The sequence below is a fragment of the Mus caroli genome, chromosome 16 (genome assembly GCF_900094665.2).
Source record: "Mus caroli chromosome 16, CAROLI_EIJ_v1.1, whole genome shotgun sequence".
Taxonomy (NCBI): domain Eukaryota; kingdom Metazoa; phylum Chordata; class Mammalia; order Rodentia; family Muridae; genus Mus; species Mus caroli.
In genome coordinates, this window is record NC_034585.1 from 83,161,435 (window position 1) to 83,185,450 (window position 24,016).

General features: G+C 38.7%; 1 protein-coding gene and 1 pseudogene across 1 annotated transcript; both read right to left on the reverse strand.

The window, feature by feature from the left end:
- Positions 1-842: 842 nt before the first annotated feature.
- LOC110311182 (keratin-associated protein 27-1) lies at positions 843-1,515 on the reverse strand. Its single transcript, XM_021184422.2, has one exon. It carries the CDS (start codon positions 1,449-1,451, stop codon positions 843-845), a length of 609 nt encoding a protein of 202 aa, XP_021040081.1. The 5' UTR covers positions 1,452-1,515.
- A 10,225-nt stretch (positions 1,516-11,740) lies between these two features.
- LOC110311937 lies at positions 11,741-12,428 on the reverse strand (annotated as a pseudogene).
- Between the last annotated feature and the right edge of the window lie 11,588 nt (positions 12,429-24,016).

Consider the following 24,016-nt stretch of genomic DNA (forward strand, 5'->3'; position numbering starts at 1 on the left):
ATTCTTAAACTCTAGCTCTAGGGACTCTATCTGACTCTCTCTCTCTCTCTCTCTCTCTCTCTCTCTCTCTCTCTCTCTCTCTCTGACACACACACACACACACACACCCCTTTTAAAAATTCTCACAAATATTCTTGAAGAAAACAATAGTGTGACAACTATATTTATAATAAATGTAATTTATTTAAGGACAACAACCAACATTTTTTTCCACCCCCAAATCACTGGAAAATAAAGATGAGACAAAGAAGAACGGTGAAAACTGTTTAAAAGGCTACCAAATACTGCCTTGCTCTGAGGTCCATGCAGGTGGAATTCAAAATTCTCACATGTTTCAGGTGAAAGACTCTATCTCTGATTTACAAGTGTCTTGATTCAGTTACTGAGTTGACCCAATTTTATAGTAATATTTCTGGTGTTATGAAATAACTATTTGTTTCTGGTTGAGTTGAGCCTATCAGAAATTGTAGGACATCTTGAGCTTCCAGAGTAAGTTATATCATCTCACGGATTTCTGGTATAATCACAATAGCTAATAAACTATACTTTTGCTAAATATTTTCATACATAGTAGTGAAAATTTATCTTTTTAAGGAACAATGGTTATTCCATGGTAAACAGTAAGTAGTGTCCTAGTGACCTAAAATGAGTAAAATGCTTTGTGGCCTCAGCTTACCATCAGAAATACCCGAAAGGAAAAGAAATCCTTCTTTGACATTGGAAAAAGTAATATAAACACGTATGTACTTTTTTCACACAAACACATTAATTTAAATTTAGATAAATAGAGTTCCCAAGTATTCAGAAATCAATTCAACTCCTCCATACCCTTTTAAATTTCTTCACTTACTAGGCACTTGTGAACCACCAGTCACACAGCATGTTGGCTCATAAGTGTTGGAAGATTCCACACGATGTAGCCCAGAGACAATATTGCTGGAGGAATTACAGGACCTGCACTCAGAGACCTGAGAGCAGCATGGGCTGGATTCAAACTCCAGAGTTTGGCAACTTTCAAACGCTGTAGACTTTAGTGGGCAACACTTGGTCATGTAACTTGCAGGTTGGTAGCTCTGGGCTACAAAACCCACTTGCTTATAATTCCTTGATTGGCAGGTTTGAGAAGCACTCTCTGGTACCGCTGGAGATATTTCTCTTGTTCTTTCACAGGTCTTGGAATTAGAACAAATTGTTTGTTCAGCTCTGGAGTTCCGGGAACTTTGCACACAGGGGTCCACTTTGCAGTGGTGCTGTCCACAATTGGCTGGTAGGCAGGTGGAAGTTTCACTGTAGGTTTCTTGAAAGTTGTCCAGGAGCCAGGTTCTGCTGTGACAACTGCTGGGCAAGACAATGCCATCTTCAAAGCTTTTAGGATTAGAGTTGTGTGTGATGGAAGACAGTGACGGAGCTTTACCCAAGCTCCTGAATGACTGGCAGTGGCTATGAAGCATACTCCCCAAACCTTTAATTGAAGTTAGTTAAAAAGACTCAAGATGTCAAATGTTAGGTTTAAAGACATACACACTATGTCTTTGCTGGGGACATTATATAGTACTCAGAAAGCTGGGTGTTGCCTTTAATTTTCAAGACTCCTTTGCACTTCATTGCTTAAGCTAATTTGAAAGAGAACATCTTATTAGTGCTTTGCTTCATTCTATATGAAATGGTGTCTTATTAACAAGATGCAAGTCCAATTGTTAATCTTCAAAATAGCTTTCATGTTGTTGCCATAACTGAATCATAAGGGTGAGGTTTGGCAAATACGAGTCCCCATGTGTCACCCAAGCTCACTATTATGGCTTTTTATACTGGTAAATGGACAATGAAGAGTATAGGTGTAGACAACTGAATACTGATTACCCTCAATCACTGGGGTTTTCAGTGTACCGATCTATCCAGAATGAGATAAGATGTTGTTAATTTCTACTTAAATGTAGATCCAGTGAATCCCACCATCAGATATTGTCCTCCAGTTGATCCACGTATAAATAGGATGTACAATAGCATCTCTTCTCATTATTTACTAAAACCATTAAATGTTTTTAGTGGATGCCCCTAGCATTCTTTTTCTCTATTCTTCTTTAAACATTTGACTTCTTTTCAATGGTGTATATGCATGTATGTCTGGGAGTACAGTGTGTGTGTGTGTGTGTGTGCGCGCACGCACTCTCAGAGGCAAGAAGAAAATATCAGATCCCCAGAACTTAGATGTAGTTACAGCCTGGTGTGAGAAACCCAACATGGGTCCTGCAGACCAAGCTCAGTTCCCCTATAAAAGCAGAACTCACTTTCAACACCTGATCCATCTCCCCACCTCTAGCTCCTCCCTGCTTACCTGATTCCTTGTCCCCTTCATCACCTTGACTTCTTCACCTGAAATTTGTTTCCCACTTAAAGGCTCTTGTTTTAGCTTCTGAGTCACTAGTGCACTATTTTTATTAATGAAAGGTGTCTAACGTCCCCCTTTTTCTTTCTCTTTGCATACATTTCGTAATCTTTGACACTGAAGGTGAATTAATATCAGAATAAAGTAATAAAAATGTAAAAATTAGATAAGCAAATACATAAAATATTCATCTATAACATTGGATCAGAGGTTATAAAAATGTGCAAATTTTCATTGCACATTTCATACGGACATGATATTTGTACATATTTATGGGGTGCCGTGTGATAATTAGTTTCAAGAAGGCACTGTGTAAAGATCGTATTGGAATAAGTAGCATCTCCATTTCTTCCAATGTTTATTGTCTCCATATGTTCGAAATCACTGTGCTCTTATAGAGCTTGAATCACATCCTAGATTCCTGTAGACCACACTTGCCCTACTGTGCTAAAGAAGAGCAGCACAGACTCCCTATGTCTAACTGTGTTTCTCTTTCTCAGTCCCCTCCTCTCATCCCAGCTCCTCCACATCTTTCCTACTCTACTGATGCTCAGGGCAATCAATTTCCACCTTTCTATTCTGATTGACTCTCCACCAGGCAGTGGCCAGGTGTGCTCATGCTTCCTAATGGTTAGTATTGTCTTCGCTATAGCAAATATAGTCCCAATGTGCTCTTCAGTTATATTTTCTTCTCTCTAGTAAAAGCAAGTGCTCTTAGGCATGGGTCCATCTCTCCAGCTCTGTTTTGTTTTGTTTTGTTTTCAGAGTGGACAGATGATCCACTCCTACAGTTTTTTGCACCAATATGCTCTAACTAGCAGCTTCATACTCACAATACTAAGTCTGCCAAGAAAGTTCTTTTTCATATTAGATCTTTTCTTTATTTTCATTTCAAATGTTATCCCCTTTCCTGGTTTCTCCTCTGAAAACCCCCTATCCCTTCCCTTCCACCCCTGCTCACCAACCTACTTACTCTAGCTTCCTGGCATTCCCCGACACTGGGGCATAAAGCCTTCACAGGACCAAGGACCTCTTCTCCCATTGTTGACCAACAAGGCCATCCTCTGCTACATATGCAGCTGGAGCCATGAGTCCCTCCATGTGTACTCTGTAGTTAGTAGTTTAGTCCCTGGGAGCTCTGGGGGTACTGGTTAGTTCTTATTGTTGTTCCTCCTATGGGGCTGCAAACCCCTTCAGCTCCTTGGATCTTTTCTCTAGCTCCTCCTATGGGGACCCTGTGCTCAGTACAATGTTTGGCTGTGAACATCCACCTCTGTATCTGTCAGGCAAAGCCTCTCAGGAGAGAGCTATAACAGGTTTCTGTCAGCAAGCTCTTGTTGGCATCCACAATAGTGTCTGGGTTTGGTGACTGTACATGGGATAACATATCCTAAAATTTACTTAGCTCAACTAAAGAGTAAACAGAAAGGGAATATATTATTAGCACACTATCCCAGACTCCTATATATAGGTCTAAGACTATTCAGGAATTGTGAGAAACTCTAATGAATAACTATCCTCAATATTTGAAAGACTAGGAATGTTACAGAAAATTTACAAGACACATCTGAAACCATTGTAACAAATGGATGCTGTTTATTGTTTAGAGAAAAGCACTCATAAATTCTGGATCCTATTATGTTCTTCACATGAACATTACCTGTACAATAAGCCATTCATTTTTTTATGCATTCCTTCTAGTACTTATTTGATCTTTTGTTTTTCACAGTGGCTTCTATTGGAACTTGTGATCATTGTGTGTGTGTTCACACATATGGAGGGGCATGTATACACATATGTCTGTGTTTGGAGAGTATAGAGATCAGTGAGGTTGCTTAGACACACCCCACCCTACTCTTCATATAAGCATGTCCCCTGCAGGTCAGACAAGCAGAGCAACATGATCTGCCTCACCGATTGCTGGGATTATACGCACATGGCACTCTACCTCATATTTAAAAATGTGTTCTGGGAGGTAACGTTGATCCTCATTTGTGCACATCATCGACTCACGATTGGCTTCTCTTTCCAGCTCTGATTCTCCTCCTTGAAGTAATAAAATTAATATCATTGCAATTAGAGCAAGATCTATTCCCTTAATCTTGTCTGTACTATCGTACGAGCGCTGATCTACTTTTGTAATTCAAACACTTGTTTTCACCCTCTGCTCAATGTGCTCCAAATTCAATGGTCTTAGCTATGCCCGGCGGATATGTCTAATCTTCCTTTGACTCATTGTTCAGCAGATTCAGCAAGACATTGTGTTGACTTTCATTGTTTCCTTTCTGAGGGCTTAGTTTTCTTATATAGAAAAATCTCTACACACCTTTAAAAAAATCTTAGAATTATACAGTTTCTTGACTTTGCTACTACCCTGTGTCTTTTAAGGAAGCAAGACATATCTGATCTTTCTCACTATCAGTTCCCCACCAATGAGTCCCCCAGTGACTGGCTGCTGTATAATAAGATCTTCATAAATGTACTTGGAAAATTAACAAACGGGAAGGAAATGTGAAAGAAAAATGTGCTCAACGTGTAACTGATTTCATTCAGCATAGAGTATGTAAGTCTCCCTGTACCTCAGGGTTCAGGAACTGCAATGGGTGCTTAGTTTAAATAAAAGGAAATAATTATGTTTTCTTATTTGTGAAATGGGGATAAAGTTATTATGGAAGTCCCTTATTAGGCACAGTCTGAATCAGTTATTCTGGGCTAATGCTTGGTTCTCCATGGGCTTGCTTCTAAAGCTTTTTACCATGAAAAGGTCTCTATTTTTCACTGCCAATGAACTGCCCTGTTTCCAAAATGCATGGACAATACTGGGAATCATATAGATTAGACTTCACACCTGTGTCCAGAAACCAGCATTCTTCTTTCCCTCCCACCATGTGGTAAATTAGTGAAGACCCACGCAGTTACCGACTACCTCATGTTAGATGGAGATGTGAGGTTTGCCACTGGTCAACAGGGTTATTCTATGAATTTTCTCTTTGGGAGCAAGTATTGGCTTGCATATTCAATTGAACTGAGTGCTGAATTAATGGGTGTTTCAACATATAATTTCCATTCAATGAGCTGCTACAGATTTCAGTCACTGCAGAATTTATAGAGGGAGTTACCCAGCCTATTACAACAGAATGACGTAGCGTAGGCTAATAAACTGATCACCTTGGAGTTGCTTTTACATGGCCCACTAAAAACTTGTTTTAGCTTTGCAGGCCGTGGTAATTATGTGGCATATTTTAGGGCATTCTTGAGAAACAGAGAGAGATATTTAGTTGGTTTTGGTGACTGCATACTTTGTTGCTGAGTGGGAGAGCACCCCCCTACTTTACCTAACATCGAAATTCACAAATGGCACCAGAATGTGGGTGGCAATTAACATCTGGCTTAGGCAAGCATGCTAAGAGTAAGTCAAGCCTTAAAATCACAAACGTCAATGCCTCTGTTTCTTCATTTTTAAAATGAAACTTACATTTGTTTACTTAATTATATTGAAGTATATGCATACATAATTATTGGATTATTTGACTGAGTGACACAAAGGAATCAACATTTTTAGAATTGGTTTAGAGTCTTTACATAAAGCCACGTCTCATCCTCTTTTTTTTGTTTGTTTGTTTTTTTTCGAGATAGGGTTTCTCTGTATAGCCCTGGCTATCCTGGAACTCACTTTTTAGACCAGGCTGGCCTCAAACTCAGAAATCTGCCTGCCTCTGCCTCCCAAGTGCTGGGATTAAAGGCATGCACTATCACGCCCGGCTACATCTCATCCTCTTAATATGGGATTTATACAAAACTGTGAAGCATCATGAATGTTTTTAATACTTAGAGTATTATTTGTGCATACAGTTTTTCATGTTCCATTTATTTTCTTATGAAAAGTGAGTTGTACTTTTCATTTCCATGAAAGATGGAGTCTAGGCTTGCTCTCTACCTCTCTAGGGCTAAACTCTGAACTGATTTATATTGATTCTGTTATATTATTGGTTCTTTTATGTATGATGATTCTGTCACTTTATATGTTTTGCTTCATATAACCTGTTCAGTTGAACTAAGATAGAAAATTATTAGACACTTAGAATCACCCCCATATTATGAATTTACCCTAGAACTGCTATGATTTTTTCTTCTTCCTTGACTGTTTTTCCACTGATGACTGAAATTAACTGTAACCCTTTTCTGTAATTATAAAGCCTTTCACATAGCAACATGGGAGACCAGTATAGCAACACTCTTCCCAGAGGCTCAAAAGATGTGGCTTCTGGCTCTGCTGCTTCCACTCTCTTGAACACACCCCTCTGCCTTCACACGAGGAGAGTCTGAATTAGCAATTAGTACAGTCTTCTCTAGGTAAATCACTCTACACCTCACCCTCAACATGGTGAACCCGCAGGGACAGGAAGAACACCGAGTACACTCTTGAGGGGTCCATAAGTAAATGAATTCTTTACATTCATTTAAGGTTGTTCATTCCAGATTCATCTAAATTCAAAATTATTAGTTTATAGACTATCAGTTGCCATGGCTGTAAGTGAAACTTCACAACTCTATAATAACTAACCTAGTACTTGAAGGCTACACCCAAGAATAGACAAATCTATTTCTCCTGTTATGTGTTGATCTACACGGCAGAAATTTGCTGAAAGTATATTAAGTTTAGCTATACATGAAATATTCTATGAAACAAGGGAAATACCCTCTCGCACATTATGATGTCTAAACATGATAGGACTTTAGGCTCTGGGACACTTCAAATTTGTGATATTGTTTAAATATTGGTATTTTTCATGCTAGCATTACCTGTGTCTACATATAAATAAACCATTTAGCTTATACAAGTAGAGGAAAGAAAGATGGATCAGGGAATTAAGAGCTTGTTCTGCTCTCACAGAGGGCTAAGTCCAGTTTCTAGCACCCATATTGGGCTGATCACTACTGCCTGTAACTCCAGCTCTAACAGGATTTTATATCATTCTCAAATGGTATTCATTTGCACATAAAGGCATATACATACAGATGCATGCAAATGTGCACAAATACACATGCATACACAAATACACATGCATGAGCACACACATTTAAAAAATAAAATAATTCTTAAAATTAATATAAGTGCAAAAGGAGTCACAAGTAGTGCCATTTTTTCCCTCAAAGACTATCTTTAAAAATGTTTTTCTTGTTCAATTGAAAGTTAGATACACCTAATTTTGAAAAACTAGGATAACAGAAAGAAAGTGGAAACAGGAGAGCAAAATCAAAAAAATAGAAAGAGGAGGAAGATGAGAAGGGAGAGAACTTGAAAGAGGGATAAGAGGGGAGAATCAGAAACTAGGCAGTGGTGGTGTACACCTTTAATCTCAGCACTTGGGAGGCAGAGGCAGTGGGTTTCTGCATTCAAGGCCAGCCTGGTCTACACAGTGAGTTCCTGGACAGCTAGGGCTATACAGAGAAACCCTGTCTTTAGAGAGAGAGAGAGAGAGAGAGAGAGAGAGAGAGAGAGAGAGAGAGAGAGAGAGAGAATATGAATAAGGGAAAGACAACCATAAAGACATAAATGCTTGTTTTGTTTTGAGTGGGTTTAATGTGCTTATTTCATGGTGTTGTAGCCCAAGTTGCCCTAGAACTCAACATGCTTCTGCTTTAACCTCTTGAAAGTTAGGATTATAAACCTGTACTACAAACATTTCTTGTCCTCTGCTTCCCAGATAGAACTCTAACGGGCTCTTCTAGGACAGACTTTTTGGGTTATATTTGAAGATCCTTGTTCTGAAGAAGCAGTTTAAATCATGCAACTTATATTTTACTAATAAAACTTTATGTCGTCAAACAATGCATTTTTACTGTCTATAGTCTGAGAAAGAAAACTACCTGAGACTCCTGAAAGTTTGTTCAATTTTACAACTTCACAAGATTCCCAACCCTGTCTTCATCTTCAATGCATATTGCTTACTTAATAGCAGTCCCTTTTATGGAAAACAACTAATTGCTAATTCACAAACAAGCAAGCAAACAAACAAACAAACCAAGCACCTCTAGGCATTATGCCAGTAAATATATAATGTGAAATTTTGAGTGTTCATAGATTTCGCAACGAAAATTCAACACTATAAATTTCATTTGCAATACCACCTAAGACTTCAAGTTAGTGTGTTAACAGAGTTCTCAAAGGACGTCCATCAGTCAGAATCAGGCCAGAGAGTAAGTAAGGAATTGGAAATCAGGGAATTCGAGGATACTTCTTCCTATTCAAAGGTTAGGAATTCAAGAGTGGGTGGCGGTGTTCAGTCACCCACTTACTAATTGGAAATTAGTAAGAAGATCAGTAGAATGCAGATTCAGTGACACAGGGTGGGAAATACCCTGGCAGGTCCTATAGGGCACATAGGACAGGTGGAAGAATCTAAATTCTAAAACCTCTAGATCCGTCAATCTGTGTGTGAGTCAGAGTTTTTAGACCCATAAACCAGAGAGTGTCAGCTGCCAGACCCAAAACACTGAGAGGCAGCATATGTGGTCCTGCAGAAACCTCAGAAGCTGGAGACCCTGAGGCTTTAGCAGAGCCTCTGGCAGAAGCTGTGCATCACATGGGAAGTCTGGCATCTGCAGGGCTGGAAGCAGTTCAGATGACAGATGTTGCAGAGAGAGGGGCTCAGGTTTTAGGGGAGCAGAGGTTAGTGCTCTGGACTAAGAGTATGACGAGCCATACAGTGAGAGTAGGGCAGGTTACTGCCCACAGGAGCAAGAGTAAAAGTTCCCATATCAGTAGTTGTGCATATTTAGAGGAGATATGCACTGAGCTGAGTTTCGGCAGGCAGGATTCTCTGATGTTCTTACCTTATCAATGCATATATACACTTCCTCTGCTAGATATGATGTAGCATTAGAGACCCTGCCCTCCCCTTGCCTGTGATTCATTAAATGACCAATGAGTTCCCATCATAATTATAACAACAATTAAGGTGCCTTAATTATGGTTTAATCACTCTTGATTCATGGCAGCTACTTGAATTCTTTTCTCCCAAACAAGGCATCCTTTAGTTTGAACAACACTTGTTAGAATGCATATGAAGTGGAAGACACTTAAGGCTTCATTGGAGAGTCAGTTGTATGGTGTTTTGCTGGGTCAAACATGTGAAGGAGCATTTTATTAAAGTGGACACAGGTGTGAAAGACTAAGGCAGGCATCTCACTGAGGCAGACACAGGGGAAAGGATGTTCTGCTAAAGCAAGCATGTGAAAGGACACGTGATGAAGGATTCTTTGCTAATGACAGGCATGTATTGGTCCACCTTACATTGTGTAGTTGAACTCCATTTGTCGAGACGCCATAGAGAAAAACATGCCAAACGCCTTCTGTAATGTACTGCAGTTTTTGTCACTTCTGCAGACTCAGGCTGATTGGATGCACGTGCCAAGGCAAAACCTACGCTAAGACAAGGCATGTGGAGGACAAATGATGTTTAGAGGATGTTTGTATGACTAGGACTCAGAGGAGTGATGGAGACAGAGCTTGGCTTGCTGGTACAGCTAGCTGGGCAATGCTTGTGTGTCTGAGAGAGGCAGAGGCAAGAACTTCTCCTGAGGTTCCTGTTTATTTCCTCCTGTGGAGGCTGAGGCCTGGCTGCCTCTGCTAGGTAGTACCTTGCCTCGCTGCTGATTCATGCTTGCTATCCTGACTCTACCAAACTGGAGTCCTCATGAACCCATGAAGTTTATGAATGGATCGAGCTGTTGTTGGCTGCTAACCTGTGGAATGTGAACTGAGCTGCCAATTTCCAGGCACTACAGATAGGAGCTGCTCCAAAATAATCCTTTCTAAACGGGTCCAGTTCCCCCATCCCCCATATCCTTCCTCTTCCACTATCTCTGGTTAAAGGTAGAGAGGTTAAAGCATTTAAGAATAATCATTAAAAATAAGGTTTGAAAAAATTGGAGGTACATGCATATCCTATATCTCCATTCTTCACAGACGTTTATGATGGCTATTCTGACCATAAGCGTGTATAGTTCTCACTAGCGTTAACAACAGTCAGAAAACCATCCCTGAATTGTTAGTATATAATTTATTGACTTTTAAATATTTAACATTTAAAACAGGCCACGATTTAATATTTGCAATCATCTTAACATATAAAAGTTATAAAAATTGCTGAGATAAGAATACAGGAATGGAGTCATAGGGACCTGAGGACGTTATATGTACTCCAAGTAACAGATCAAAGGAGTCACAGTTCAGGTGTGTCTTACTCCAAAGCAGGCAGAAACCACATGTTATATTGACAACCTGAGAAGCTGGTCTTTTCTCCTCCCAGAATCACCAGTTTGCTTTAGTTTATACACATATGGACAATTAAGTGTTACAAAAAGTTTGAGTGCAACTACATGATATCTGCTGATAGTCCATCAGTGATATCAATTTTGGGTGTGTGGATGAAATCCCCAGTTCTATCCACTGAAGACGCAATTTCTTACTTGCCTTTGGTTTATTTTTTCAGTCTTCAAAGTTACCCTGGAGATGCCTGTTACCACTGATGCTCAACTTGCCCTTTCATTTAGCTGATCTTCCTTACGCAACTAAAGTCTTATTCTCTGGGGAGTTTGCTTAGTTATTGTCCAGGTCAGACAGAGAATTCCTTGGCAAACACTTTTATCACTAGGGAAAAATGGCTGAAGACGGGTACACCATTCTTGAGCTGAGGACCGATGAGACATATTAGGAAAACTTGAATTTTAATAATATGTTAATCTTTGTCAGCTCAGCTGGGAGTGAGAAATTTGGCGCCTTAGAGAGAGATCTGTTTCACTCCCTGCTGCGTTTCTCTTTGTCTTCATCCTTCTAGACAGACAAAGCAGGATAAAATTTACTCTCACAGTAAATACTTAAAATTATCCTTATCACTCCAAAAACTGGCTATGTGAAGAAGAAATCTGGAACTCATAGTGTCTTTCTTCCTACCTGTAATTATATCCAACTCCAGCTTTTAAACATCGTTTAGACCAAGAAGCAAAAAGCTGTTTATTTATATGATTTAAAAACCTTAATTTTTTTCATAGACAAGCTTTCCTCATCTCCTGTGGATTTGTTGTCTTCCAGTGGAGTATTCTGTGTGCTGACTGCTTACAAATTTTTGACTAAATGCATTATTACTTTTTTTTCACGTTTGTTAGAATTTTTTTTTGTTTGTTAGAATTTTTAATCTTTGAAATTATAATATAATTACATCATTTCTCCCTTTTCTTGCCTCTCAGCCATCCCATAAACTCTTCCTTGTTCTTTTACAGATTCATGGCCTAATTCCTATTAATTGATGTTACATCAATACAGGTACATGTATATAAATATATTCTTTTTTTTTTTTTGCTTTATGGAAAATTTATTGTAACTCTCCAACAGCGCATTATTTTTTCTTTTCAACGTCTTGCTCTGCAGCTTCCTTCGCCCTTTTTGCTCGGATGCCAAAGAGTTGGACATTGGCACGGGCCATTNGGAGACTGGCAAAAGCCTTAAAGTTCTCCTCTTCTCCTGTGATGACTCTGGCCTTTTCCTTTTTGTACACATTCCGGATGGGCATCACGGGTCCTGTCAGNTGGGTGGNCAGCTTANGTTCTTCAGCAGAACTATCTCCNTTCTTNGGAGCAGAAGGCTTCCTGGGGAACAGGATGAGCTTGGAGCAGTAGTCCTTCAGGCGCTGCACGTTGGCCTGCAGTGACTCCGTGGACTTCTTTCGCCTCCTCGGGTCCACAGAGATGCTGATGGTGCGAGCCATTTTCTTGTGGATGCCAGCCACCCTGAGCTCCTCCAGGCTGAAGCCCCTGCCAGCCAGGACCTTGGTGTGGTATCTCACTGTAGGGCACCTCACCATGGGCCTGATGGGCGGGACACGGGGCGAGGGGCAATGCAATGAGCTTTCGCCTGCTGGGCCTTGCGCCTGCAGATCTTGTGAGCCGGCTGGTTGAACCAAGTGTCCACTCGCTGCTGCCAATCCTTGTGGAAGTGGGGCTTCAGGATCAAGTCATTCCGGCTGGGCGCCATGGCTGCCTCCTATACTGGAGAACGGCCGAGCAGAAAGCTATAAATATATTCTTAAATATGATCTGCTCAGAGTGATCATCTGGTATTGGATAAGCAGTTGGTGTGATGCCTGCCTAAACAAGAGCTGACTAAGGACAGCAGCAACAGCCCCACAAAATGAACCAGAGATAGACCACTAGTCCTCAGCCACATACAAAGAACTACGGACATCATGAAAAGGACCAGACATAGACCGCCAGACCTCAACTATATACAGAGGTCTCCAGGCAACACAGAAATACTCTCCCCCAAATTAACTCTGTCGTCCCTGTTCTTCAAGCTCACAATCACACTCCTTGTGCTTGACCACACAGACAGCCTTACCTACAAGAAAACCAAGTTTCATGAGACAGTGGTACTGGAATTTTAGGGTTAAAATCCAGGACTCCAGCAGCCTCAAAAGCAAAGCTCTGCCACCCATTTTCACACTTCAGATAAAGAGATGAGGAAGGATTAAAAATTAGACAAAGAAGGTTTCTTCAAGGTTATTTTGGGGTCACTTGCATGAGGTTTAAGTAAGTCAAGGACGAATACGAGTAGAAGAGTGAGAGTTGTGTGTCCGGAAGCCTTCAAGGTCGAGGCTCATCGTATTGATAGTTCTCTTGGTTCTTATTCTTCAGTGTGGTCCAAAGAGGTCACTATCTCTGAAATAACATAAGGATCGGTCTAGTTGGAGCAATGGTTCCAGGATTCAGTCTTACTTTCCAGGATAATTAGACTTAGGCAGGCTAATTATGAGATAATTAAAAAGACTAATATTTGTGTCCACAACTTATCTGTGTCGTCAGCTAAAGTAAAGAAGGGATGCAGCATTCAGGCAGGTTTTAGGATTGCGCCCTGCTTTCAGATTCATTGTGTGGCTCAGTGATGACCCCATACCTTTTACAACTCCTGAGTCTCAGCATTGGGGTTTGGTTTTGAGGCTCAGTCCATTGGGGTTTGGTTTTGCGTATGCACTTACACATAGAAACCATATGGGTTCCTTTGTACACATATGCACATCTACACCATGTACACATTTAGAGACAGACATAAATACCATGCATGCACACACACACACACACACACACACACACACACACACACACACACACTGGATGAAATGCAAATGACCCCTACTGAAATCCATCACACATGTTAGCAGTATCTCAGATTGCAGGAGGGCAACATGCCTGCAAGCAATACACTTTTTACAGAAGCTCAGCGAAGGCCGCAGCAGCGTTCTGCTCTTATCTGTAATTCAGCCCCAGCAGCCGGCACCTATTACGGGCCAGCTGACATCTGTAGCCCAAAGAAAAGCGTACATGAAGAAATCATATTTTTTTAAGTTAATCTTTTCTTTTCCCAAAAATTGTATTACATTTTCTTGTGCATGTTCACATTTGAGTGATGATGTGCACATGTCACAGGAGATGTTTGGAGGTCAGAGAACAATTTGCAGGGATCAATTCTCTCTCATGTGAGTCCCAGAGACTGAATGCACGTCTCCACACGTACTTAACGGCTCTTTTCCTCTTATGCCATTTCACCAACCGCAGAGTCATCTTGAATGCAGTCTGAAGTGCATTTGCGTTTTTCATAAGTATGTTATCCCTGGCTAATTGTAAATACTAATACAGGCTACTGCATCACTCAATCACCTAGAAAGTGAATCTGAAGATAGAAATTTAAGGTAGTGTTGCTGGCATTTCTTCAATGATTTTTAAAGTTTTAGCGTGTGAGAATTTACTTGTTAATTTTTTTCATTATGCAAAGCAAACATCAGATAAACTGCAAGCAGAAAGTTGTTTGGCTTGGCTAGAAGTATATACACAACCTCACAGCCCAGGAGCCCCTGCATTATGGCTTTTTCCTAGCATGCAGCAAATTCCCCCCTTACACTAGCCAGATCCTTTCCCTTACATCAAACTCTCAATCAGAACCATCATGTAACATTTTCCAAAGGCATTTTGGAACCAGAGTGTTCATCCTTCTGATTTTCGTGTAGATTTTTGGGGTTGTTATTTTACTTAGCCATCCAGCAGTTTCCTTGTAATCTCTCCATCTTCATACTTTAAAAAAAAAAATCTTAACTCAACTTTCAAAAATCAAATATTTCCAAGATGTTTTTGAAAAAAATGAATAGTATTCTCAAAATATGTAAAGTTATATTGTCAAAGAAACAGTAATTTGTCACACAGATTTTGTTGAGGTGATGTAACAGATTTCAGACCTTGCAAACATAAAACACCACTTCTTTAATATTTAAACTGCAATCCATGCCCCTACAAATGTCAATGCATTCATTTTATCATGAATGTAAGTGTGTGTGTGTGTGTGTGTGTGTGTGTCTCCTCAAACTTAGAAAAAAAATCAGTGCCAATTTTGTACCCTTAGTCAAATAAAGAATTTTGCCAAATCTTTCCCGGGCTTCATAATGCCTTTTGATGAAGATGTATTGGTCTAAACATGTTCTCACAGATTCCATACTAAAGCTTCATTGCACACGTATGACACTGTTGAAGGTCATGACAGAAAATAACTATTGGGGGTATGGGGAAGCTGCAAGCTGGAGCAGGCAAGCTGTGCATTGGGAGAAGAGAGTGCTCAATGACTCTTCGGGTTCTTTTTCCTACACAAACCTCAAGAGACCATTTGTTTTCTCTTATTCCTTCCACCAAACATCTCACTTTTCAGGGTATTTTTCAAAGTAGTGTTTCCAGGTTTCGACTTAAAGGTCTTGTTTGAAATGTCTAATCTTACTCGTTTTTATTAGGCGTGTATGTTTTCAAAATCCCACGTTCTCGGAAATGTTGGCTTTTGGAAGGATGCTTGGGCTTTGCCCCCAGCTGTACTGCAGATAAAAAGTCCTGTAGAGTCTTCATGTCCTGATCCTTCTTTCTCTCTCCAATTATGTCATTCTTGAGAGTTCTAACAGAACTCAGCCTTATCCCATATTGACCCTTTTCTGTTAAGAAGCTTAAATCATGTCACCTTCTCTGTGACTACATAACTTCTTTTTCTTTTAACTCAGATTCTCTAGCATTAGACAACCAACATTTCATCTCTCTCTCTCTCTCTCTCTCTCTCTCTCTCTCTCTCTCTCTCTCTCTCTCTCTCTCTCACACACACACACACACACACACACACACACACACTGGATTCCTTTCAAGACCCACCACATTTCTATCTGTGTAACATTTTTTGTCATTGCCCTGGGTGCTTAGTCAAGGCTTTGATGCTGCCAAACATAGCTGTCATCTTGCACACTATGGTAAGTGAGTATTTAGCCACACCAGTGGCAATGGCTAGATCCTCAATTTTGTGTGACTGTGCCCTTAACGCTGTAGCATGCTAATGTGTGATCTACTTTCCAAGGTGTGTTTTTTTACCCAATTCTCCTGAATTTCTTCTTAATTTTGGTAGGTTCCTCTTAAAATCTTCCTGAAGATTTTAAGATGCTTACACACACACACACACACACACACACACACACACACACACACACGATGTATGTTATCAGTTTGATCTGAAAATTCTCCCAAATACTATTCCTTTGTTTAAGACTTGTCTACAGCTGCTGGTGGTATTGGTGAAAATTTACAAAGTGGAGTCTGTTAAAGGAAGCAGGACACTCCAGGTATGCCTGTGATGGTTGGTATGTTGATATTGTTTTTCCCTGACATCATTAAGCCTTTCTTTACTTCCTACTCACCACAAACAATGATAAATTGGTTTCCTCTTTTATAAGTTCTTATTCCTACACTTAATTTTATCATTTTAAAACATATTATCTTCTGTCTTTTAATCTAGAACATGGCTACTTGAACAAGGTAGTCCGTAACTGTTTCCAGGCAGCATTACTAAGTAGTTAGTGCATGTCAACAACAACTAAATGGATACACTTCTTCCTTTTCTTTCTTTTTTTTTCTTTTGTTTTCTTTTTTATTAGATATTTTCTTTCTTTACATTTCAAATGCTATCCTCTTTCCTGGTTTCCCTCCCAAAAAAAACCTATCCCTACCCCGCTCCTAGTCATGTCTTCCTTTAAAAATCCATGCATGAATAAAATTTTAGCTATAATGCGTCACTCAGTGGATAACATCATTGAATCACTCTGATCTAAGATCTACTCTTTGAGAGTGTATATCTGAATTACAATCAATAAGATAGGAGTGTTGGGCAGACAATACCTCTGTTCTGTTTTCTTCAATACCTTGTCTTTACTTCAAAATAAGTTGAAGTTAATAGATGTACCTCAAGAATTACTTTATATAATTAAGGAAATTGGTAGATTTATTATGAAGTATTGTTTTCTTTTTCTCTTGGTTTCTCCAAAACAATGTTGGATGTTTTACAACAGTCATTAACTTCTTTGCTGTTCTCTTTCTCAGAATTATGTTGCCTCAACTTTCTTCTTTTGCTTAGTATCCTAGCGCCTTGTGCACTCTGTGTGATTCTGCACACTTGATTCACAGAAGATAGCATCACTGACTTGAAACCTTAAGCTAGAGCAACTGTAGACTGTGTAATGCCTCTAAAACTTGTTGAGAATAATTGCTTTCTTGGCAGCTCTCTTGTATGGTTCTATTTAGTTATTTTGCCTCTGTAATTACTAGTTTCTTCAGTGTGCCCTAAGTAATTTATTTTACCCATCTCAACACTATTTCTTTAGTATTTCTCAAAGATTTTATAACATCTCCATTTGTCTTTTTAACATTACTGTAATTTCTTAAGTATCATATATGTCTTGGGCAAGGTTCTCTAGAGAAAGAAATTTAACAGCATATACCTATATATATTATAAAATTTACATATTATACGTATATTTTATATTATACATCATATAATGTATATATCACATATATTTTATAATATAAATATACATTTATTATACACATAATTAATAGAATTTGTTGTATTATATAATATGCATGAAGAAGTTCAACATGGCCAGCTGCACTCTGTAGAGGCAGAGCACACAATAAGTTTTCAGATCAACAAGTTCGATGTATCACTAGTTGAATCTTATGATAAAATCCTGGGTGTTCCCTAGATAGAGGTTTGAATGCACACTGAAGAGCATTCAAGTTATTACTCTTAGAAAATGTTCTCAAACAACACTAGAAGTGTGTTTGCTACTCTAGTTGACAAACCATTCAAATGGATTATCAATACCATCTTACACTCTGACCTCCAGTTTATAACTCTATGCCTGTCTTAGTCAAATTTACTATTGCTGTGATGAATCACCATGAACAATGCAATTTGGAGAGGAAAGGGTTTTATTTGGTTTACACTATATCACTATCCATCATCAAAGGAAGTCAGGGCAGAAACTCAAGCAGAGCAAGAACCTAGAGGCAGGAGCTGATTCATAGGGCATGGAATGGTGCTACTTGCTATCTTGCTTATCATGGCTTGCTTATCTTGCCTTCTTATAAAATGTAGGACCACCATCCCAGAAGTTGTGCCACCCACAATGAGTTGAGCCTTCCCCAATAAATCATTAATTAAGAAGATATCCTGCAGGTTTCTCTATAGTGCAATCTTACTGGAGGCATTTTCTAAATTGAGGTTCCCTTCTTTCTGATAACTCTAGCTTGTGTCAAGTTGACATAAGACTAGTCAGTACAATACCCGAATTTAATATTAAAACATACCTTGTTGCATTGGCTTAGGCAATACTGAAAGCCAATAAGTACTATGTCAAGCAAAGAGCTTCAAGTTGTGCATCAAGAGAATCTAAGGTGAAAAACAGAAACTTAAAGAGGTAAAAAAACAGAAAGAAAAAAAAAAGAGAGACAAATGCCAGATTACAGTGGGACTGGAAGCCATAGTGAGTAAATGAACTTTTTTCTGAGACAAAACAAAGAGAGAAACAATAACACCAACCTCCTCCCAAACTTCCAAAAATAACTCGAAAAACCAAAAGTGTTTTAAAATATATTAGTAGTAAAATATGACACTACTTACTCTCTCCTGAAAAGTATGCACATTTATATTTTACATTAATTAGTGCATATGTCTATTTTTTTGCCAAGATTGATCAATATTTTTGATTACGATGTTATCTTAGATAGCTCTGGAATTATTAAATCATGTGTAGTTTATATGTTATATATTCTATGTAAAATCTGAAAATCTCTAGTTTCTAAAACACTCTAAATTCTAGATTCTAAATCTCTATGTTCATCCTTTTAGTAAGAGAATCTAAATCTAGCAATGATAACACATTTACCAATACTAATGCCATGATTATTAGATCAAGCTTACCCCACAGAAGAATATGGTCCTAGCAGAAGTGTGGAAAGTAGATGAGAAACACACATCAGATCAAGCATTCGTTCTAAGTATAAATCCCATCAGTGTGATATCATGAATAGCATTCTTTGCCACAGTGCTGTGTGGTTTCCTATAATATTACAGGAAAATCAGAAACATAAGTACCATTTTATCTGGAGAAGACATTAAGGTGGTTCTTTGAGAAAAATCTTGAACTAAAGAAACTGTCATGGGAGGAGAGGCCAGAAAATGTTGAAGAAGGAGTCGGCAAGGGCAAAGTCAACTTAAAACTGTAAAAAATACAAGAAAGTTGTCAAAAGTATCCAGTGTGAGATTGTGGCCATGTTAGCTCTCCTCACTGGATTTAAAACAACTGGGTACTCATTATTATCAGAATCCTCTCTCTCTCTCTCTCTCTCTCTCTCTCTCTCTCTCTCTCCCAGTTTAGTTTGTCTCTCTTCATCTAAGATGAACTGAAGTAGAGATGTGGTGATGATGTGGGGTGACTAAGAAACACCAGTATCATCTCCCAATTTGTCTCTGTAAAATGAGAAATCTATTAAGATAAGTGACTTTAAATTAAAGGATGTCATTAGCCATTAAATTTAACCACTTTTGCGAAAGATTCTTGTGCCAACATGCGAAGCTGAGTAAAGTCTTGGATTCTTAACCTCTCTAAAGAATTTTAAAATCTAGTAATGGTTTATGTGAGTAATAATAATTGTATGTTTATATGGTATATTAGATTGTATGATTTTTTTCTGATTCTGCAGACATCCAGCCCTTAGTGTGATTTATAGATAGCTTTTATAAAGCTAACAAAACCAAATGAAACAAACAAAAAGCAAAACTATACCAATAGTAATTTGTCATACTCAAAAGTGTGACCACTAAGTTAATAACTAACATATCAAGGGAAACTGCTTGTGTTCAAAGTCTGTAAAAGGTAAGTTTATTAAATAGAAAAAAAATATTGCTGTTTTGTAGAATACACAAGTGGCTAGATGCTCCTATGAGCTTGATGGAGGCAATTGGAGGATGATTTGTAAAAAGCCAGACTTAGAAACTAACCTACAGTAATTTGATAGCCTGTCTCTAGTCTGGAATGTACCATGGCAAGAAGGTGAGATTTTAATTCTAGTTTTGAAACCACTAGACATGCAGTGTAGAGATAGGTACACATTGAATTCGTACTGTAGGAGCATCCTCTGAGGAAAATAAGGTTCATTACTGGTTTCTAATGACCTGAGAATAGAATGTCTGAGAACCTTTACCCAGCGACTAATTTTGGAGAAGCTCAGAAGAAGTGAGGTGATCAAGGTTGACAAAGAAGCTGAAATGAGAATTGTCTGAAGATGAGACTGAGTCCCCTAGGACTTCTGTAAGGGAAGAGGTAGTAAATTGTCCAATGCAGCAACTCTTATGTACACTCACCATGTTTGGCTATTCTGCAGTCAATGCTGAAGGGACATGAACACTAGATGCCAACGTAGATGTGGGTGTGCTTTCATGCTGTGGGTTTGATTCTCTCAACATCCTATTTTGATGCCTTTGCCTTTGTGTATAGCTTGCATGAAAGTTTGTTCTTTCTGTTGTTGTCTCACTTCAGCTGACTCAGTCATACATATGGGTACTTAGGCTTCGGATCCAAAAGCTAGTCCACTGCTCTTTGCAGATGAGTGTAGCTTACTCAAATCATTTGACCTTGGTTGTCAGTGACAACTTAGACTGGAACTGGGAGGTCTGATAATACATGGTGAGACTGAGTCCTTTGCTTTCTTTGCTTACATCATTATATCATACTGAACCCTTTTCTGTCATTCCTAACATGCTTTGTCACATTATAAAATACATGCTTGATTATCAACTAAAGCTGTGTTATAGATGATGCATTAAAGGTGAAGCTATCATCATATGATTAGGATGCACCATAGGAATCAGTCAAGCTTTATGGAAAAATAATTTGCCTGACTCCTTTTGTCTGTTTATTATGGAACGTGTCATGTAAGTGGACTTAAATTATATCAGCTAAGAAGATGGAAACTCTGGCCCAAATACTTAAGGATGTAATCTGCTATCAAATTTATAGAGTGTGAATTTTTAATGGCTCCTCAGGGGCTGTGTTTATAACCAGTAAAGCAAATATCAAATTATTTTCAAGTGCCAGGAAAATTACTGAACAAATAAAAAGTCCTGAAATGACTATGGACACAGTCACATTCCAATACCATGTGGAGTACACAGTGCATCTAGAAATGAAGTGATAGGTAACCAGTGTGTCCATGTCAGGAGAGCAGACACTGATCAGAAGCCGAGTTCAGACAACCCAAAGGGAACTCAGGCTAAGCGAAGTAGTTTTACAAATGGATGAGCTAGTTAGAAGGTATATTAGATGATGGGATTCCTATGCAAGTTTTAGAGAATGTGTCAAGGTAGAAAGAAGGGAACCACTCCACAAATATATCACCTTACCTACACATGTGGACCATGGTGGGTACGCACCTGAACGTGTTCATGTTCTCTCTCTCTCTCTCTCTCTCTCTCTCTCTCTCTCTCTCTCTCTCTCTCTCTCTCTCAAACACACACACACACATCATAAACACATACAACAAAAATACTTCAGAAAGTGACAAAAAGTATTAAGGAAGCTGATCAAATGGCTCAGAGCATACTACTACTTTATACCAAGGCTGATGACCTGAATTCAATTTGTGGGACCCACATGGTGGAAGGTGAGGGCTCACTTAATCAGAAAGTGAGTGTGTGCACACACATGCATTCATGTGCACAAATATACAAAATGAATAAACACAATAAAAATACACTAAGGGATACGTTAATTAGATTACATCCAGGACATAAATTAAGAAGATTAAAACATGTATTTATGGGCTGGTGAGATGGCTCAGTGGGTAAGAGCACCCGACTGCTCTTCCAAAGGTCCAGAGTTCAAACAGTGAGACAGCTACAGTGTATAATAAATAAATAAATCTTTAAAAACAAAAAAACAAAAAAACAAAAAAAAACATGTATTTACATTTTTGTGACACTTGGGAGTGAGTGGTATGTTGTATTCTATGCTTCAATTGATATTTAAAATGCTGGATTATTGAGGAATAATATTTAGTCATAAAATGCATAGAATAATTTATCTATGGCTCATCCAGAGGACCAGGTCAAGGCATTCATAGCATTCAAGTTTGGCCCCAAGTTATTAACATTTACAGTCTACCAGCAGTTAACATTTATAGAGAACATTTATATTTTATGAACTCTCTGAGTTGCATCATATTTTCTCATAATATCTTGTGATATAAGTATTATCATTACCTTCATTTTACATTTCCAGAAATTAGATTTTTGTAACATTCCATAATATGCGGGAGACATATGCCATAAGGCTGGAATTGAGGATTTACAAATACATTTCTTTTTGTACTCACATGCTTGGATGATTTTAATATGTTCACTCAGGGCAGACAGACTTATGTGCAAATAAAATGCAAATACATCTTATTTACATGCTTAAATCATCAAAAGAGTAAACCTAAGTAAGGCACATAATCTCACAAGTTCCAATAAATAGAGAAGCTGAACTAAAGACCCAGGATATGGCATTCTGATGGTCAAACATTCTGTCTTCTAAGGACAACATAGGAACTCAGATATCATATATGTTAGAGATTAATACACCAAGGGCCCACACTCATTTCACTTTTTGTGGCTGGATTTGAACACACTATGTGTCTTAGTTAGGGTTTTACTGCTGTGAAAGACACCATGACCAAGGTAACTCTTATAAGGACAACATTTAATTGGGGCTGGCTTACAGGTCCAGAGGCTTAGTCCATTATCATCAAGGCAGGAACATGGCTGTGTCCAGGCAGGCACGGTATATAGGGCATGTTTTGAAAGCAAACAGAAGAAGACTGGCTTCTAGGGAGCTAGGATGAGGGTCATAAAGCCCATGCCCACAATGACACACTTTATCCATCAAGGTCACACCTACAACAACAAGGCTACACCTAATAGTGCCACTTCCTGGGACAAGCATATTCAAACTTTCATACAGTATTTACTGAGAGTGACCCAGTGCTGTTTGTATTTGAAGGAAGGAGGAATTTTGAGCAATCGGTTATGCACCATCAAGGACTCCCAGCCATGTGGACATCATGTGCCCACATTCAGGCAGGGCTGCTTTGGACCATATGGATGTGGGCGATATGAATGCTACTTGATTTTACCAGCTCAGGCCAACGTGTATTCATTCTCTACTCATGTTAATAAAACTTTAATATTTGTTAGGCAAAGAGTCTAACAATGCTGCAGGTTCATCTGGAGTTTAGGAAATTATGATAAATGAAAAATGGGTTTCTGGTAAGTAGCCTCTGCTCCAGGGAAAGGCTCTATAGACAATTTGATTAAGACTATCTTCATGGAAACTTATAAAATCTGAAGTGATTCTGGATCTGTCTGCATATATTCCATGACTCAATTTAGCCTTCTATATGTGATTTGGTTTTGTTTTATGAGACAAACTTTCCGTATGCAGGCCAGACCAGGCTGCTGATAAACTGATGGATCTCTTGTTCTTTTTCTTGTTAACAATAGATTAAGTGTGACTTTGCCACACACACATATATATTGCAGTGTGTGTGTGTGTGTGTGTGTGTGTATGCAGGTATGTGCACTGTGTTTCTGTGTGTGAATGCATGTTCATGTAGCAGGGATGAAGACATATATGGAGACCAGAAGACAACTTCCAAAACATTTATTCCCCAGGAGCTTTATTTACTTACTTGTTTTTATTTTATTTTGTTTTCTTTTCATGTGTGATAGAGTCTCTAAATGGGACCTGGTACTCACTTAGTATGATAGGCAAGATAACTAACACGTGTTGGGGATTCTCCTGTCTGCATCTTCCTGGGATTAAGATCATATTCTATCACATCTAACTTGATGCTAAGAACTGGGTGTCACACTCAGGATATACACAATGCTCTTTATGGATGAAGCTATCTCCTCAGCCCTACCACCTACCACTACATCTTTTGCTACATAAACAAGAAGAAATAAAACAAAATATATAATTTAAACAAGTTTTTATCAATATAATAGTTAACATTAAAGTCTTTAGCATTAAAGAAAGTCTTTATCAATAAAATAAGAAGGAAATTGTTGCAGTAATCTCCAGCTTCCATAAGCCCTTGTAAGAAACACACAACCCAGTCATTACATTGATAAGCTGTACACCTAGACTGGGCAGCTTCACCGCTACACTAATCNCCCCC

Bases quoted from the DNA above. Each gene is read 5' to 3' on its own strand.
- LOC110311182 (XM_021184422.2), bottom strand. From the start codon at position 1,451: ATGCTTCATAGCCACTGCCAGTCATTCAGGAGCTTGGGTAAAGCTCCG.